Here is an 18,816-nt window from a genome sequence, read left to right as displayed (position 1 = left end):
TCATGGTGGACCCGTTTTATTCGTGAGGCTGATATCGATTTTTGAGTCATGGCGGCGCAGCTCAACTCGCAGCTCCATGCTCGACAAAGGGATCAGACCGCCCTGTCAGGTCATAAACGTATCATCGGCCAAGGAGCTTTGGAACTGATTGAGAAGGTTGTCCCACTCATTCCAATCGACTGGACTGTCTCCCATCATGAAGTCGAATTTCTCTGCCTCTGGATCAAAGTGAGAAGTGGGAAACTCGTGACTGGGCTGCGCATGTGGCTCTGCATCACTTTCAAATTCAACGATTCTTTCGGCGGGTTGCGGGTCGGGAACATTTGGTCTATTCGCTAGCAAAGAGGCGACAATAGTGGGACAAGGTGTAGGTGTGCGGCGTTTGAGGTTACACTCTCCAATATACGCCCTCCAGGCCTTTATGATCAAACTTTCAATGGCCAAGTGAAGAGGCGTAGAAGCTTTCTTACCAGACTCGAGTATGTGTTGAGAATAGACATTCCCAATCAACTGCCAGACGGTGCTCTTCTCCTCTGGGTCGGTCCGATTCCGTAGCTCCGAAAGCATGAATATGATGGCGTCCCACGGCATATGGTTCACAGTGTGCCACGAGAATCTCCGAACGACTGGGTTGTTCTGTGCGTGGTCGGCATACTTGGTCATTTTGAGGGCGCTTTCAAAAATGATGTTTTTCTCGGCCGGAGATATGCGGATGTTCTGGTCCCGGTATTGACGAGGGTGGTGCGCCATCAGTCGGGTGTAGTGTACAGCTGAACGGGCCATTAACCTTGTCACCATGTGTAGTGGAATTGACTTGTCGCAATATCGAAGGAATCTCGACTCCATGAATTCCTCAAGTTCGTCAATGGTCTTGTCTTTTTCGTGCAATGGCATCGATGAAGATGATAGATTTGCCCATGGTCCAGTATTATCACCTGAGACGCCGGTTGATGATAAACGGCGCAACCACTGTCCAAGTCCGCTTCGAGCCAAAACAAAGATCATCTCTGTCGGGCCTTGTTTCTCGCAGGCCGGTTCTGTCATGCGGGGGTCGAGATCGCTATCATTTGCATTCATGGGGGGTTGAATGTCAATTGAAGTTGGGACGGTACTCGAAGCAACGCCGCAAAATTGGGCAGAAGTGGCATCTATGATCATGAGTTGGAACCAAACGCGACGGCGCATCTCGGTCTCGAAGACTGATAGACCGTGGTTGGAACCGTCTCGATGGACTCCGATTCGCTGCGCAATTCGTGTTGCAATCCCACATAGAGTCCAAATTGTGTGGGGATCGGAAAATGCCCGCATACACAGCTACAGAAACACTGTTAGATTCGAGCCCGAATTCAGCCATGAGAGAGTCCGGGGGGGGAATGGGACGAACATACCAGATACAACATGAAAGCTTGAAGGACCGTTAAACTCGAAGTGCGGAGCAGTGCCGCGTTCTTGAACGCCTGCTGGGCCCCTTTTTTGTATTTTGATAGAAGAACCTTCTTGCTTTCTCCAAATGACTTCTCGACATCGCTTTGTTCCATGGAAACCAGCGCAATGCAGTATATCGCAAACATCAGTGCTTCGAGCTCTTTACTCGCTCTCGGTAGGTCACTCATAGCTTCCAGGATTTGTTGTTGCAGGGTTGGTACATGGATGACCTTGGTGAGTGGATTCACATTCTCGAGAAATGCTTGCCACAGCTTGAAGATATGCAAGGGAGTTGGATGAAGCTCTGCGAGGACTTTTCTTGTCGTGGAAGGAGAAAGTATAGCGTATTCATCATCCACATCCTGGGCAAGATCATCGCTGCCTGTGTCCGATACATCCCCCAAGACATCCGATGCGTTGGGGAGCTAACAAAAACGGTCAAAACCAGAATGCGCCAGCACTCAACGAATACGCACCTCGTTGCTCACACTTGTCCATAGGTTACTGATGCGCAAGTTAGCAATGTTGATCACACATACAAATGCAATATTCACTTTTCCAGGTAGATGGAGTTGCCATCCTTCATAATCATCCTCCCGGATCCATTTCTCTCAGGACCAGCCCGCTCTTCTCCATCTGGGGATCTATGTGTAGCAGGTGTACTGCTGCTAGGTTCTGCATTGCGTTTGAGGGATTTCGCGGGTTGTTGCGACACGTCGCCATTCGGCTCGAGCCCCCTTTTGCGGCGCGGTGGGGGAGCACGGTACACACACTCCACACTCGCCTTCGCGCAATTAGAACACGGCTCTTTTCTGTCGCATTTGACCTTCCGCCTGTGGCAGACCACACATGAGAACGGGGTGAGTTGTTTTGGTGGGGAGTCTGTTGCGCGCGCGCCGTTCAAGGGATTATTCGCGCTGCTCGGATCCATTGCGACAAGATACTGTCCGAGCCAGCTAGGCACATAGAGTATGTATGTGTTGCTATTCCATCAGTAGAAAACGCGGAGAGGATGGGTGCATGTTGCGATCGGCACGACAACCGGGGCCGGAGACTCATGAGTTTCGGCCTCATAAGTCAGGCGCCCAGCCCACTTCCACCATCTCCACCTAAGACATCGTTTCAATCTCGGTTGGGTTAAATTGTCAACTTCAATTGGCTTGATATTCTCCACTGCAATTGCTTGTTTCCAGGCTGAAACGAAAAACCCCTCGACCTCTGAAGTTGTTCCCGTTTGCCATGTCAAAGTCTATCCGGTCCCATGACTGCGCCGCTACAGTCTGGGCATTGTCAGATACTCGTATTGCTATCATTCCCACGGATCCTTCTCACATCAATTGCAAATACATATACTGGGGTCTTCCAGTGATTCCTTGAATGCATTTGCCATGGCACACTTTCTTGATCGAGTGAAAACTGTCCTCCGGAGAGGCAGACGGAGCTCAAGCTACGTGGGACCCAAGGATCCAGTGTGGAAAAAGCTTCCCTCTCACATCTTTGTGGCAATATTGGCATCTTGTGAGCTCAAAGATATTGGCTCTTTGTCCCTAAGTTGTCGATTGCTGCATGACCGAGTGGCCAAGCTGGAATTTGCCATTGCCTGGGAATACATTCAGCTTCGTAAACAAATCCACCATCACGGCTACTCCCTCAATGAATTTTTGTCGCCGGGAGATGACATCGCATTCATCTGCGAATTGTTCCCACCACCACCGCCTGAATATAATCCAGCCATCGATCAAGATAACGCGGGATATTCTTTGGGATATCTCGGTGATTTGAAGCGATGCTGGAATACTTGTCTTCGACTGTCCTACCACCTGGCTGATCACGTAGTGGAGCATCACTTGGAGACCGATCCAATTGCTCAGCCTTTGTGGACTTCTTCTAAGACGGAGAAAGAGGTTGTCCACAGCAGAGCCGTGGCGGCACTACAAGCCAAGCTTCTGCGCCCAATGTATGGTCCCAAGATACGTCTTGCTTGACTAAATGCTAACTTGCTTCCAGGGCCTATGCGGTATTCTTCCTTGAGGCTTCTGCTGTCTCGGCTCATGATCACCATCACTCACACCACAGTCATGACCTGGCGTCATCTATCAAAAGGCAACAATCAATTCTGCAAAAGGCTCCATTCACGGACACTCATATATTTTTGTCCACCCACCACTGCATGCATCTCCTTTTCTCGACCGTGCAGCGCTTGATGGGGCCAGAAATTCCTCATTCCTCGGCCGAAAGCTGGATCAGTCTTCTTCTCACCACCTCGACAATGGAGAGACTTGTCAGCTTCTTTGTTGCAGTAGCTAAAGACGACCATAAGAAGCAAAATGGTACACATGACTCTACATGGTCTCATCGAAAAGAGTTTTTGTTAAGAATGCGACAAGACCTCAACGACTATGTGGCATCAGTCAGCGATCATGACCGGCACATGGACCATGAGCTAGAGCTCAACCATGTATGGTTTCAAGCAGCGTCGCATGAGATGGATCGACGAGGCGCTATCCCGCATACTGTCGAAGATACAGAAGTGCATGTTCTCCATGGTTCCACTGTTAAAATGGAGTGTGGGTCTTGCTATGATCGTTATGATGAATAGTTGTAACAGTTGAGATATCCCGACCGGACGTCTTGCTGATCTCTCAATATACAGCATGTGAGCTGAAGCTTCTATGTTTGCGTTTACCGCAGAGTCCTTCCTTAGCTTGGCACAAGCACTCTAGCAATATTGTGATTACCACATTAAAAGAGAATAGTATACGCGCCGGCGGCCAACATGCGCCCCCTAGGTAGCCAACCCCCGCTCCCGCAGCCAGTGAGTGGGGGCTAAGCGCCCACCCCAGCGCTTGCTGACCCATTTCATATTTGCACCCCGCCCTCGAGGTGTCTGTCCTGGATCCCTCCAGCCCTCTTTGCATATGCAAGTATATTTCACTCCTCTTCGCCAAGAAATAATTTTCCACAAAACGAGTCCAGCACACTTTGCATGTATCATATGTGGACATGACATCGTCAGCGAACAGATGGAGCATGCAAAGCATTCATGGCTAAGGGAGTTTCGAGCAAGTATGGATAAACAGATCCCTCCCAGAGAAAAAGCTTACATTTCAAAGTCTACAAAGATCCTGATGGCTATCATCTCAGTGGAACGGGACGGTATTCTGATCCAAGGGCAGGCTTATGGTTTGTACCTTTGGATCCTACCACGCGATGGGACGATGGAGACCATGTGCCACTGCACATAATTCCCGTAATGCACCACACCCCCGAGGATGAAGTGCATGGTTTTGTATGCCATGATGCGTGCTGGTCAGTTTTTCAAAAGGCCATTCAACTTGACAACATTTCACTCTACCGAATTCTTGAGATCTGCAATTCCCTGCCAAGCCTTCCTGGCAGATCTGGTTTTTTCTGGGGGCATAATTATGGAGGTCTTGGGTTCATTGACAAGGACAATGAATATCCGTGGGAACGCAGAGTCATGCACACAGACCTCAAAACTGTGGAAATGTGCCGAGAAAATCCCTGCGAAGCTCCAGAAATTACTGAGCTAGTGACATCGGCCTTGAGATTCCCCCAGAGTTCTACACACTTACCAGACTATCGCAAAATGTCTAGTGACCTGATTCGACTCGCCTCGCTAGACCAACCCGAACTGTCCCAGTCGGCATCGAGACTCGAGAGAAAAGATGAGCTGTCTACCTTGCCGGTTGAGATACTGGAGACAATTGCTTCCTACTTGCCTACCCAGGATGCACTGAGTCTACGCTTTGCTTCAAAAGCTTTCAATCAATTGACATCAAGCCAGACTTTCTGGGCCTCCAGATTCGAACCCGAGCATGAACGCGGATTCCTTTTTGAAACACAGGACAGCAAACATACTGGAAACTGGCTAGCTTTGTACAATCTCACCGAGGATACAAATCTTTCTCCCGGTCTCAAAAACAGAAAGAGAGTTTGGAACTTGTCGCGTATTGTCAGAAATTTACTACGCTTGCATTTGACGACCGAGGATGCCACCTCATCTCTGCCAAGTTCGTCTTTGGGTGATTCGGAATTGACAGTTGTGAATGCAATCGTCGACAATGGTCCTAGGTGGCTTTTCCGCAGTGGAGCCCGATTAATGCAAACTCACCTTCGCTCAATACCACAAGCCCTCAGCAAGATCATATTCTCAACGGTGGATATCGGAGACATGGTTTATGTTTCCGGTATGCGTTTCGTTTCTTAAGAAGGCGTTGATCATTCTTTTGGCTACATGGCCCCTGAAACAAGCGTGGTTCTGGATGTTGAAGGTGTGAAAGGGTTCATCTTAGCAATGGGTACCATGGGTCTTCATGCGCTCCAGGTCATCTCGAATGACGATTCCGTTTCACAATGGATTGGCTCCCCACGAGACTCACCTCTCACAAGACGGTTGGCTGATATTGGATCTGTCGAACGTTTGAGGATTGGAATCGATGTAAGACCACATCCTACATGTGAATATTATCGATTGCTTATCATTGATGCACACTAGGGATTTAAAATTGTGAGCTTCGCGGCTGCTCCATTGGAAGGAACTACTGCCCATGAGTTGTCCTTCCGAGACCAAGCTTATTGGTATCCCTCCATTCCACCAATCCCTCCATTCCACCAGATGATGTCTCTCTCAATGCCGAGTCCTTCACAGGAAAAGATTCCCTCATCAAGCGATACCAGCCTTTGGTCTGGTCTCGGTTTGGAGGCCCACAAGGTGCCTATCTTCGAGCATTGACAAAGATTTCTGTTTCTTTGAACGGCCGTATTCAATTCCAGTATGACGGAGAAGACATTCCCGCCCCCTCACTTACCCTTGGTCGCGAGAAAATCACCGTTGCCGAACCCAGCGATTCCGAAGAGGCAATTGACTCCGAAGAAAATGATAAACCCAAGAACATTGAGTTTACTATTGACGGTCCTGGTGGTGAAATTATCCAGGCCATTGAGGTTGCCATTGATAAATTCTTTGACCAACCGGGAGATGGTGACGAAGTACCAACCACTTACATCCGCGCAAAGCTACATTCTTTCAAGGTTGGTTGTTTTTTTCTGAATCTGTTGCTTTAGAATCAGCTGGTTTGCTAATTACATCCTTATAGGTAGCAACGAGCTTTGGTAGATCGTTCAAGTTTACAAATCAAGGTGGAAAGCCTATTGATGATGCCGAATTCAAAGTCCTCCCGATAACCCCAGGGACAACCATCACGGGACTGTATGCTCATCAGGTATGATCTTCTGGCTATGGCACACATGCAAGACAGAGCTAATGAGTGGGATATAGAGTAACAAAGGCGCGTTGATGCGCTTGGGGGTAATTTCTGAGGTGATCAAACGGTCCCTAGAAACAGAGGGAGGAGAGTAGGTCGGCCGTCAATACCGTCAGCACCGTCAACCTCGATCATATGTATTGTGCAATACACCTGGGCATGTTACCGTGCCTGATCGATACATGGGACTCAAATTTTTGAATTAAAGTAGCATATATATGGATGAACACCTTAGCGTACATGATTCTCGTCTGGTACCTCTCGGATCTCGGCATTTCGGAAGCCGAACTTGCGACCCGTACTCCGGCATCATTATGCCCATTCAACGCAACTCTCCTCTGTAGCATTCCCCCATTCCGATTCTAGGTTGAATTATCCGAAATAATGTCCGCGGTAAGTGAAAATGCTTCGGCTCGGGGAACGCCGCGCCTCTGAGTCCCTCCCTCCTCCCTGTCGGAATCAACTCAATTGACCGGTTCTTAGTGCGACTTGTGCCACACCCGAAAGGTATGCCCAAAGATATTGATTTTTGGAAGGCCGGTGCCCTTATGTAACGTCGGCATAGGTCAAATGTGATCGCCAAGATCCCTGCGTGAACTGCACCGATGCAGGCGCAGATTGTCTTCGTAATCGCCAGGCACGCGTTCATAGGCCACGAGTCTCTCGGTAAATGGATCTTGCCCTTGTTTTACTGATTACTGACCAGTAGTAGGCTAGATGCATTGACTCAACGGCTGGCGAGGCTTGAAGAGTCAAAGAATCATGAGACTACAGACTACCCAGCAAACCACCATGTTGCCAGTAGCACATCTACTTCGCCTTCAGCTGGTCTACTGAATATCGCCGAAGCAACAAACGATAAACAGAAACGACCCCTAGTACATGACTCACATGATATCAATCCGCAACAGCCTCCAGCGAGCAAGCGATATAAGGCTCAAACTATGGCTCAAGCGAATGCTCACCATGTGCATTCGCCGGGCTCTACCCACCATGTGAGTGAAGCTCGGGGTTACATCGAACATGAGCTTCAATGCAATCCGGCTTTGTCAAAGGATAGGCGAACTGCCCTTGAATCAGCTCGAAAGTTCGTGGGCCAACTGTCCAATCCGATACTGCATCTAGAGGAAACAGCAGCTATGGATGACATCGACGTGGAGAATAACCTGGAGCCTCCGCGTCTCACGCCAGAACTGCTTTATATGATGCTTCCTGGTAGGTGACCATGTACACATCGGTGGGTTGGCTTGATTGGCACTGACATTGGCAGGCCATGACAAAAAGACAAACTCCCAAGGGACCGTTTCCTGGCCTGATCACATCTCCGACAAGGTTTTGGAGCAAATGGGGCTTGCCATTATTGAAGGAAGTGAATGTGAACAAGTGCTTCAACACTACCGAATCAATGTCTGGGTAAAGGCTATGGGCTGCATATCAAAATTGGCCCCGTTGATTCCCAGTGAACCTTTGAAAGTTCATTTCCGGACGCTAAAGAAACAATTTGAAGCCGCTGCTACAGATTTGTTGAACCAAATTCCTTTGACGGCTGCCCCCAGTCTCTTGTTGCTTCAATCCCTCATGTCCGCGGTATGTGTCATCGAAACTATCTATCCCTATAAGTTGTTTCTACTGATATGTCCCAGGTACGATTGATGCAATATCTAGGAAACATGTCACGCTGTTGGATGTTCACGGCGCTAGCTTCCAGGGTTATTGTTTCACTGAACTACCACAACATCACAGATGTCCATGCACGGAGTGACATCGAGGAAAGTATTCATGCTTGTGTATACACTTGCTACTACTTCGACAGGACACTCAGCCTACTACTGCTTCGGCCGCCTTCTCTACCAGACCTCAAGGTGCCACCAACGCAATTGATCCACTTAGACCCCGATCTACCCACATCTGCTTTGATAACCGGCATAGTCGAGTATGCAGAGTTGAAAAGCTCTCTACTAAACATCTTGCTTGATAGCAAAAGCATAGAAGACACCGAAAAAGCCACCATGCTGTCGGATCTAGTGGCGCGGGCACACACAATACACACCAACATGCAAAAGGTAAGACATGGGCTCCATAAAACATCAAACCACCACTCATTGTGCCTACAGGTCCGGCAGCGTCAAGAAAAAGAATTTCCACAATCATGGAATTACCTTCGACGCGAGTGGCCCTCAATGGACTTCAACTATTATAGCGTTCTGACGACAATCATCCAAGCACGCTCCTCGGTGCTTAAATCCCGACTAGTCTGCGAAAACTGCTTATACTCTGCAAGAGAAGCACTTACGACTCTTCGTGCGCTACAAAAGGCATTCTCAGATCATCTCAACTGCATCAATTCTTATCCTTATTTTCTCACCTGGTATGCCACAATTTTCCCCGCCAATGCCATACTCTAACAGCCGCCCAAAAGGACCATGCTTTTGTCCCCCCTAGCTCCCTTCTTTGTCTTGTTTTGCAATGTGATTGCAACGTCAAACGAGAAGGACTTCGACATGATCCAAAATATCACAGATGATCTTCATCAGTTCGCCGAAGCAAATGCGTCTATTGGCAAGTTATACAAGCTCTTTTCCAAGTTCTTGGATCTTTGTGCACCACTGGTGAAAGGCCCGCCTGAACAACCATCGACTACGCTCACTAGGGTGGAATCAACCGACAAGCCCACCCAGGATGTATCTTTCACGGATATCTTTGGTCGGGCTGCGGATCAAGCTGCGGAAACCCTTAAAGACGCGGATCCTACAACGGGCGACCCAACAGTTCCCCGGGCTGTAGAAGGATGGGACGATAGTCTTGTGTGGGAGTTGTTCAATAATCAGCCATCATTGGGTTGGGCTGAATCAGAGTTATGGGGTGCCATGACGCACTTTGACGCTACATAGACTAAGCTAGTTCTGCTGCAGAAGGAACAGCATACTCAAGCGCAAGATATTCTTTTTTCTGGAATTCGTTCATGGCTAGTTGTGCCATGCTTTGTTTCGATTCAATTAGTACGTGAGATGTATTTACTCAAGTAGCTCTTCGGGACACAGTCCAAGTTAACATAGAAAAGCGAAATGCAGGATAAAGAGCGTGAATGGTGAGGACATCCCAGAGTCTAACCAGAGAGCAAAGAGAAAAGACATTGAGAAGCGGAAGGTTCTCGATGGGTGACATGTAGAAGGGCCAGTTGTCGAAAACCAGACAAGCCAGGTATTATAATACAGTAAAGGAGAAGAGGGGTCGATGCCATGTTTATCACGAAATCAAGACCCAGAGAAGGAAGAAGATCTGTCATGATTTGTTAGCAATGTTCTCAATGCGAATGAGGTATGTGAACTCACCATCAGGACACCGAACATCTTAGCAACGAGCCAGCGATTGCCGGACACACGCGTCCAATATTTCATCAGTTCACGCTGGGCACCTTGGACGTTGTCCACAACATCCTCAGTGTTGGCGTCAATGCGTTGGATCATTTCTGACTGTTCGCTGACCATCTGTGCCAGCTGGCCAAAGATACCACCCAATTCACTAATGGTTCGTTCAATGGCTTCAATGGCTTCGCCTCGTGCCTGAACATATGTGTTGCTGGACTCTCCTTCTTCCATAACCATTAACTGTTGGTCTGATTGGAAAGATGGGCGCCCGAGGGGTGAAGGATTCGAAGGCTCGAGTGTCAATAAGTCGGAGGAGTTGCCTTGATATCCGGGTTGTGGCGTGCGTCGCCCCGCGGGGGTTGTACAAAGGAGAGTCTGAGCGCTGGGCATCGAGAGCACTGTGTGATTTCGACGATACCGAGGAAACGAAGTTCTCGGTTCGTGTTCGCGAGGCTTGGATATTCTTCGTGCGGACCTCGAGCACTTCCTTGAAGCTGGCGCCTACATCGGCCAGCTTTCCTTGCAGCATAACAACGACCTGTAAAGCATCAGTCAAAGCCCGCGGACGTTACGAGTTCCACTCACGTTATCATTGTGTTCACCCTCTTGATCTGTCTTGGAGCGATTCGACTTCGGATGCTGCGCGTGGGTGAGGGCTTGCAACGAGGCAATGCTCTGGTTGAGTCCGGCAAGATCTTGCTTAATCACATATGTCAATTCGGATATTTCGACGGGTCGATCATCGAAAAGTGATTTCCGCTTCGCCACTGTTCAGCCGTTAGAATGCCGTCACTCAAGACATTGCGACCACACTCACGTTCGGCCAATCGCTGCAATTTTGCCATTGTTCCTGTAATGCCCCTTCCAATATCACGAGCTCTCCGCGCAAACTCCGATCGGGCCACCTTGGCCTCCTGCGCAGCGCCTTGCGGTGATGCATTTGCTTGTCGCCTTTGCGCGTCTGTCAATAATGCCTGGCGTTGTGAACCGACTTTGGATGTGCCCATGCGCTTCTGGGCTTGACCCAGAATAGCGCTGAACTCGCTGGTTCGATCTTGGATTGACGGACCAGTCATTTTGCGGAGTAGTATGAGATGTAGCTTCGAGGTAACGGAGAGACGATATCTTGAAGTGGTGAGTTTGCGACACGAGGACCGGTTTCGGGTAGACGGCGGCGATCGATAAGGGGGTAGACGTGTCCGGTTGCAGCGTCCACGAGTCTCTTCAAATCAGAACACAACAAACAAAAGTCCGATCACCCCAGAATTGTTTGAGACAAAGTCAAAGAGGCAAATCCACACAACGTGGGCCAACAGGGTCTTGATTGCGTAGTCCCCATGTTACGTAATCGCAGCACCGCCCCGAGGCTCTTCACAGCCCTGCCAGGGGCAAGGCAGCCAGTTTATTTTTGGTCTACAGCTTCACTCTCATTTACTCCGTAAAAGGTCTCCTTCTCTCTCTTTGTTTGCTACAAGCACGGAGTAGAGACTTGAACATTGTACCCTGTGGAGACACGTCATCCTTGTCCTTGTACACTAATCTTGTTTCCCGACTACTTTTGATCGGCACCTTGCCCAACGCGGGCCAAAACGCCACCTTCGTCCTCCCCATACTCCTACTGTTAGGCAGCAGATCCCTCTTGTTTTCTGCTACTTAACTCTGATACTTGCCGGTTCAGAATTGACAGGCGCATAGTCGATGCTGGTAATCGACCTCATCTCAATTCCCTGACGTCCGACGAATGGACCCCACTCAATCGCATGGGCACGGAGCCCCAACAAAGTAAGGATCGTACTCGCATGCTGTCGCATAACCTGTCGCGCAAATACTAAGACGTGCTCTAGCCCTTCTCCATCAAATGCTCGCAGTCCGCTATCCCCTGGCAGTGGTAGCAGCGGGACCCCGATCTCTTTCCAACCAAACGTCAATCGCTCTAAGACCAAACGATGGGTAGAAGCTAGGCAATACTCATATGATGGAGGTGACTGGGGCGACGACGACGATGAGTCGGAAGAGGAGGAGGCACCTCCCCCGGTGCCTCGGGCCCCATATGCATCACAACATAATGGCAGTTCATCGGAGCTGAGCTCGCGCCGATTGTCCGGTTTCGGGTTTGGCGCCGATGAGTCGGGTTCAGCTGGGAAGAAGAACGGTGGAGGCGAGCAGAAGGTTCTTCCCTTCGTAAGACCAGCCGACCTCTACAAACGCATGCGAGAGGAGAAGGCGTCTCAGTCCCCCGTTGCCGACGGTACCCCAGCTCCTAGCGCCACCGAGGCTTCCCCGCAAACAACTCAACAGCCCCCATCAGTCGAACTGCCAGAGGTGAAACGGATCTCGAGCTTCGGCACTGATTTCATGGGCGGCGCAGACTCCACTCAGCCAGAAAATACGAGCACAGCCCAACCCGCTCTGCAGCACAACCCCTCTGCGGGATATCGTTCCGTTGTGCACCAGGCCTTCGATGTCCCACAAACCCCACAATCTACCACCACCAGTGTTGAGCGATCTAACAGTGACAGCACCTCGGTGATCAGCCCTATTATCGGCAGCCGTGGTGTTGAAGACGAACGCACTCCCACCATTCTTGAGGAGCCCGAAACTAGTCCCCCGCGGGAAGCTACGACAGAGGGGCCTGTGTTCCAGCCTGGCCATCGGCGAGACCTGAGCCTGCCAAATTCGGAGAATAGCCCCTCGAGGCGACCCCAGGTTACCGATCAGGAAACACCCACAGCAGACCGTGCGGAAATTTCGGGCATTCCTCCACCGTCTCACGACATTCCTCATCCTAGCACGGAAATACATCCCTCCACCATGCAGCCATATTCGATTGACGGACAGGATCGACCTGCGCCCCTGAAGTTTGGAAGCGCCTCGGGTTCCGATAGCTATGGTGCAATCCCCACCATCATGGGAGCGGAAGAGTCGCCGCAGAACACCGACAACGACCGTTTAAGGGAAGAAATTATACAGTCCTTAAGTCGTGAAGCTACTCCCTCAGAGGAACCAGAACAGAGGAATCAGTCACAGCCACAGCCACCTGCTGAGTCTATTCCACAACAATATGAAAAATACTGGAGCCCTACCGAAACACCCAACGCCCTGGTATCTGGCACTCAGCCTGACCAGACAAATCCTCAGCCCTTGGCTCCCCAGGATCCCTATGCAAACAGCCAGGGTAACTCGTCGTCTACCATAGTTGATCAACCAAAGAGGGCTAAGTTGGAACGGCGATTCTCGTGGGAATCCTCTGGCAGCGAAGAACCCGAACCCCAGATACCCGGCAGCTATTCATCACCCCCTCACGACACAACTCTTTCTATGCAAGAACCGGAGCCAATTGTTGAAGACACTGCCGCGATTCAATCCGACCTGCCCCGCGAGATTCCGACCTCTGATAATGAAGGCTCAGATAGCCAACGCGCTGAAAGGCCTCGGCTCTCGATCGTTCCACCCGTGCCCCAGAACGCTTCACCCCCGGAACAGGTCTCAGGGCCGGGCACCATCCAACCTTCAGAGCCTCAAGTTCCGTTGATTACGAAGAACTCATCTCTAGATGAGTCCCAGCTTCTAGGCTTCCGTGATATAATTGGGATTACATCCATCAACCAGCGCATCAAGTCCTTTGAACACACGCGCGATCAATTTGCGACTCTTGATACTGGTTTGAGCCAATGGCTACAGTTCATGGTGCAAGAACACTCTGAGCACACCGATGTGGTTCAAAAAAGCCAGAATCTCTCTCCCATTGTGGCACAATCATCTCCGTCCAGAAGCCGTTTCCCCAAGCTGCCTTCTCTTGGCAATCTCGGCTCCTCTAACACTGACGGTACCCCCACTAGCGGTAGTCATATGAGACGTCCTTCCGCTCACCTCGGCTCCGTGATGAACAGGCAGAACGTCGGGGACAAAGGAAAGGAGTTCCTGCACACCGCAGGGGCATTTAGTGGCAAGGCAAGCGGAGCAGCCAAGGGTCTGTTTGCGAAGGGCAGAAGCAAGTTCCGACCCAGTGGAGGGTCTGACAAGGTAGATACCTGATTCTTTTTTCTTTCTCGTCTGAGCGGGTTATTCATCTGGGTGGGCGCGGTTCAAACCGTTGCTTTAATTTCTCCCTTTTAATTCTGCTTTTCTTCTCTACTGGATACCACGATGTAATTCCGAGCGCCTTATGGCATTGAGCTCTAGAATGAGACACGATTGATGCTTCTACCCTTTTGCCACAATCTAACACCCCAACCTAACTGCTTCTTGTTCTGATGTTGGTAATTTTGTAGGGCCAATCGACACCAAATGCTCCTCGGCGCAGCTTCCAGTTCTCTGTCCCTTCCAGTGACGCAGCTGGGAACTCTTCTCGAAACTCCCTCTCATTTGGCAGTTTGCCAATCTTCAAATCTACAAAAGCTGGAGGCTCTGCCTCCGAGTCTGATCCAAAGGGACTTGACTCCTCCCTAGACGGTTCACAAGATGAAGGCAATGCACGCAAACGTGCCCGGGCTACCAAATCGGGGGATAAGTCCATGTCACACAACTCCGGCGAGACGGCTGTACAACCAAAGAACTTGTCAGCTTCCAATGGTGCTGCACCGAAACCCGGAACTTCTGACAAGTCCGAGGCTGCGGGAGATTTCGAGCAGGAAATGATAGCTGCGCTTGGTCTTTCCCCTACGGACCCCCGTCCCCAAAGGTCTGCAAGCACGCCTACTGCGCTGCACCTTGGTCTGATGAACGGCGAGATGAATGGCACGAACAAGCAGCCTATTCAGCCATCGCGGCCACAGGGAAACAAAGCGGCTGGGATGCGATCTGTCAGTGATATGCCAGTGAAGAAAGGGCCTCTGATAGATAAGGACCTACCGGTGATCAATACCGAACCCTTCAACGTATCTTTGGGGACGAGCAGCCAGATAGGCCAAGACCAGCGAGGCAGGAAAACTCCACCTCTTACTACCCCGTCGATTCGCCCGGTATTCGACGAGAGTACGAAACCGCCTTCTCCGCCTCCCAAGGATGCTAATTTACATACATCAAACGGGCATGCTGTACCACGCCAGCCCTCAATCTCAACACTCGGGGCCGATGAGGAAACCGGGAAACGCTCATCCGAAGAGGATGGCCATGAAAGGGATCCACCTTCTCCCTTGCAGCCGCCACAAGCTCAGATTGAACCGGTCGCCGAGCCCCAACAAAATGTCGAGCGCCATTTGAACGGCAATCCAAACCCGACACCCGAAGCTGGGCCTTCTTCTCATGAGAATACAGGTTCCTTTGTTCCTTCGTATTCGTCTGAACACGCAACTTCTGCTGAGGTACTAGAATCCAAGAGGAAATCGATCAGCGGCTTGCCCCCTCGGTCCCGGGCGTGCAGAGCCCCTTGAGGAACGAAGTCAGGTACTCTCCGGGAACTCGGAGCAGTATGCTGAGCTTTGGTAGCTTTGGTAGACACAGCATCCACAGCAAGGGGACTCGTCCTAGCACACCTGCCAATGGTCTGCAGGCTTCGGAGTCGAGCTCTCCGGCCGGTAACGATGAATCTACCTTTGGAAGGATAAAGAACTTCGGGAGGCGTCGGCGAGCCTCGGTTGGAGATCTACTGTCCAATCTCCAAGGGCAGGGAGCTCAGAGCTCTCAGGGTGGCCAGCGGAAACGTGCGCTCAGTAGGCTCAGCGTATGGCACAACCTTAATCCTAACATTTCTCTTGACTGACTTTGGCAGGGACTATTTGGGCGACAGGAGTCTCCAAAACCGGAAGCTAAACCTTCTCAGCATACGAGGACTGTCTCGGAACCGCTGCAAGTCAAGGATCTACCGAAGCCTCCGTCGACAAACGGGAATCTAGATACGGGGTCTTCTTTGGAAGATCAACCACCGGTCCTTAAGAACCCATTTGAGGATCAAAAGCCTTTACCGTCAAAGCCTGTTGAACCGCCTACACCTGCAGTACTCATAGCACCGCCCAAAAGCGACACTCCACCTCCTCGCGACACATCTCAAAGATCCAGCATATCGCTCCCACCCAGTTCATCATCTAATCCTGTGTCGACCAATCGCTTTTACTCCCAGCTCCAGTCCGGGGCTGTAAGTGAGACACCTGTAGGCTCTCGCCAAACCAGAGCACTCAGTCATCCACTTCCTGGGAAATCCCGATCCCCGTCTCCCATGTCAGTCCATGAGAACCGAGCTGCACAGCCACTGTCGCCATTGGAAGAACTTCAAGACCACCAAATCCAACAAATCGAGGAAGATCGGGAGAAGCAACAACCCCCACCAGCCGAAACCACAGATCCCCAGCTAGGCACATTGAACGAGAACCAGGAACAAGAAGAGCACGAGGAACGTAAGGACCAAGTGCTTGAAGAGCACAGACACGAGCTCCACGGGGAGCCATCTCCGCTACCTCAGAAGTCCGAGTCCGAGGGACGAGAGACCAAGCCGGAGCCAACTCTCGGCCCCGAGCACAATGTCCGATCCCGAAAGCCGACGGGGTCGGACTTCGCTTCCCCGATATTTGACAATCGGGTCGTCTCGAACGTCTCTGTTCTTTCGGTGCATCCTCATCGTAGTGAAAATGAGGCTCGAGTCGTTAATGATACGCATGAACCGGTCGAGCTTGCAATCACTGCTGACGACTCCAGTGAGGAAATTGTTATGTCCCCCACTGCTTATCCGGGACAGGAGTGGACGCCGGTACATTTGTGAGATTTCTGTTATAACGATATATTGGTATTATGATGCATACGATACCCATCTGGGCGATTTTTCAGTTTCTCGCATGTTTGTCAAGTTTGTGTGTTCAATCTGTATAGTACACATGAGCACACGCCAGCCCTGGATGTTCATATCAAATCAAAGCTACCTACCGACCTTCCCAGGTGGCTGGAGAATGAATACAAAACCTATCTACGATCCATTGATAGTACTTCTAATACCCGTGGAACTAGGAATTCAATGTTGGGACCTTGGTACTCCCCAACGTGGCCCATTTCCTATTTGGGAAGGTGACATGCACTACAGCTCGCAGAGAGCATATTCCGTCGGTCAAACCCCGTCAGAAGTGGTGAGTAGTTAGTACTGAGGGGTGGTCTAGCGGGTAACAGCCCGGACAGGTTATCCTGTTAACCTCCCCTCAGCCTGGCGGCCAGGGTGCGATTCTGTTCACGGAAGTACTTCTACTATCTTCCAGGAAGGGACTATACGATCTTCCACGTTCAATCCCTGGTGGCCCCCTTTTTTCTCTTTTTTCTATTTCTCATTCACCCAGCATGTCACATCCACAGCCAGCTACCCTCTGTGTCTGATTTTCAGCTGAGAAGACCTCGGGACTGCCCAGATGGTTCCAGGCCTTGGAGGTTGCTTGAGATGATACTATGGTTTAACATTATCACCAAATCCACTAACAAAGTCAACGGTACAAGTGGACTCATATGAGAGTTAGCTATTTATACCTAGTGCCACATCAGCCCCATCACATCCCATCAGATATATCACGACCCGGCTCTCGACGCATCTCCCCAATCCCCTTCTCCGAACTCCCATAAGTATCCGCATACCGTCCAGTCATCCAATCATGAACAGTCACAGGCGGATACTTTGCCCCCTCACTAGGATCCTCACAAGTTGGAAGACACCGAATCGTGAAATCCGGATTCCCAGAGAAGAAGAAAGGAACACTGAATCGTTCCTTTCCACTGCGATTGATAACCCGATGCAGATTTGATAGATACCTATCATTCGTCCATTGCATCATCATATTACCCAGATTAACAACGTACGCCCCAGGCACAGGAGTGACATCCACCCATTCCGACGAAACATTGTTCCAAACTTGAAGTCCGCCCGTTTCGTCTTGCAGGAGCATAGTCACGGCGCCGAAATCCGTATGTGCGCCGATGCCTTTGCGAGGTTAGTTCTAGTTGCTTTTTGGCTTTGTGTCGGACTTCTTCTCACCTCTCTCGAGATCCACGGCAGCTTCTTGGGGTGGATAGTGCAATAGTCGGAGAATAGAGACTGGGTGGTTACAGAAGTCGTCGAAGACACTTGGGTCTAGACCTAGGGTTTGCGCGAGAATCTGCATAATGGATACTGCAAGTTCGATCATGGTATCGTGGTACTCGTCCATTACTCGGCGGAACCCCTTGGGGTCTGGTACTTCTGAGGGATACTTGTTCGGTCCTTGGTTGAAGCGTCTTCGGACGACGTAGTCGTCGTCTAGTGGTAGGTCTTTGCCTAGATAGAAACCCTCTTTTAGATCTCCCTTGGTTCGTTTCTCGAAGTTCTGGGCGCGGAGACGCTCGTAGCCTCTGTTGAATCCGCCGATGTCTGTGTTTCAAGCAGTGAGCTTTGTATTATGATGAGATGTATGGGTGGAAGTGACCTTGGTTGTATTTCTCTTTATGTTCTAGCGGTAGGTTGAAGAACTCGCTTGAATGCTTGAGGACTGCGGTTTGTATATCTGCTGGGATGCCATGGTTGATCAGCTGGAAGAAGCCGAAACGCTCGCATGCTTGTCGAATTTCGTCAACAAGTTGCTCTTTGGCAAGGGGATCGGCTCCGTAGAATGCTGTAGACTGGTTAGATGCGTGGGAGCAGATTTGACATGTGTCTTACGTCCAAAGTCAATGATCGGTGGCTCGCTCATTCTGAAGTGTAGAAGTGTAGAAGATAACAAAGTAGAGGCTGCAAGGTGGTTGTGACAGATGCGGGGATTGGGGTTCGGAGCTCACCGTCCCACCTTATCTAT

General features: G+C 50.4%; 7 protein-coding genes across 7 annotated transcripts; 4 read left to right on the top strand and 3 right to left on the bottom strand.

The window, feature by feature from the left end:
* Positions 1-105: 105 nt before the first annotated feature.
* N7506_004490 (putative C6 transcription factor) lies at positions 106-2,356 on the bottom strand (the record flags this gene model as incomplete). The annotated part of the gene is made up of 4 exons (XM_056953784.1): positions 106-1,314; positions 1,389-1,850; positions 1,902-1,929; positions 1,980-2,356. The coding sequence occupies 4 exons, from the start codon at positions 2,354-2,356 to the stop codon at positions 106-108; spliced, it is 2,076 nt and encodes a 691-aa protein (XP_056812673.1).
* Positions 2,357-2,813: 457 nt separating this feature from the next.
* N7506_004489 (uncharacterized protein) lies at positions 2,814-4,024 on the top strand (the record flags this gene model as incomplete). The annotated part of the gene is made up of 2 exons (XM_056953783.1): positions 2,814-3,382; positions 3,433-4,024. 2 exons carry the CDS (start codon positions 2,814-2,816, stop codon positions 4,022-4,024), a joined length of 1,161 nt encoding a protein of 386 aa, XP_056812672.1.
* A 1,011-nt stretch (positions 4,025-5,035) lies between these two features.
* On the top strand, positions 5,036-5,656 carry N7506_004488 (F-box domain protein; the record flags this gene model as incomplete). The annotated part of the gene is made up of 1 exon (XM_056953782.1): positions 5,036-5,656. The coding sequence occupies one exon, from the start codon at positions 5,036-5,038 to the stop codon at positions 5,654-5,656; it is 621 nt and encodes a 206-aa protein (XP_056812671.1).
* Positions 5,657-5,683: 27 nt separating this feature from the next.
* Positions 5,684-9,604, top strand: N7506_004487 (fungal specific transcription factor domain-containing protein; the record flags this gene model as incomplete). The annotated part of the gene is made up of 10 exons (XM_056953781.1): positions 5,684-5,887; positions 5,945-6,160; positions 6,223-6,480; positions 6,546-6,671; positions 6,728-6,804; positions 7,426-7,928; positions 7,984-8,300; positions 8,357-8,776; positions 8,828-9,081; positions 9,133-9,604. The coding sequence occupies 10 exons, from the start codon at positions 5,684-5,686 to the stop codon at positions 9,602-9,604; spliced, it is 2,847 nt and encodes a 948-aa protein (XP_056812670.1).
* A 355-nt stretch (positions 9,605-9,959) lies between these two features.
* On the bottom strand, positions 9,960-11,157 carry N7506_004486 (t-SNARE syntaxin; the record flags this gene model as incomplete). Its single annotated transcript, XM_056953780.1, has 5 exons — positions 9,960-9,992; positions 10,046-10,372; positions 10,500-10,619; positions 10,667-10,848; positions 10,899-11,157. 5 exons carry the CDS (start codon positions 11,155-11,157, stop codon positions 9,960-9,962), a joined length of 921 nt encoding a protein of 306 aa, XP_056812669.1.
* A 665-nt stretch (positions 11,158-11,822) lies between these two features.
* N7506_004485 (uncharacterized protein) lies at positions 11,823-16,775 on the top strand (the record flags this gene model as incomplete). Its single annotated transcript, XM_056953779.1, is given in 5 exon segments — positions 11,823-11,863; positions 11,926-14,104; positions 14,353-15,384; positions 15,402-15,743; positions 15,792-16,775. The coding sequence occupies 5 exon segments, from the start codon at positions 11,823-11,825 to the stop codon at positions 16,773-16,775; spliced, it is 4,578 nt and encodes a 1,525-aa protein (XP_056812668.1).
* A 766-nt stretch (positions 16,776-17,541) lies between these two features.
* On the bottom strand, positions 17,542-18,714 carry N7506_004484 (isopenicillin N synthase family dioxygenase; the record flags this gene model as incomplete). Its single annotated transcript, XM_056953778.1, has 4 exons — positions 17,542-17,969; positions 18,024-18,395; positions 18,451-18,636; positions 18,684-18,714. The coding sequence occupies 4 exons, from the start codon at positions 18,712-18,714 to the stop codon at positions 17,542-17,544; spliced, it is 1,017 nt and encodes a 338-aa protein (XP_056812667.1).
* Positions 18,715-18,816: the final 102 nt, after the last annotated feature.

This window comes from Penicillium brevicompactum, assembly GCF_028827555.1.
Source record: "Penicillium brevicompactum strain IBT 35665 chromosome Unknown utg000003l_segment0_segment0, whole genome shotgun sequence".
Classification (NCBI taxonomy): Eukaryota; Fungi; Ascomycota; class Eurotiomycetes; order Eurotiales; family Aspergillaceae; genus Penicillium; species Penicillium brevicompactum.
The sequence above is the reverse complement of the archived record's forward strand: the minus strand, read 5'-3'. Positions and strand labels throughout refer to the sequence as shown.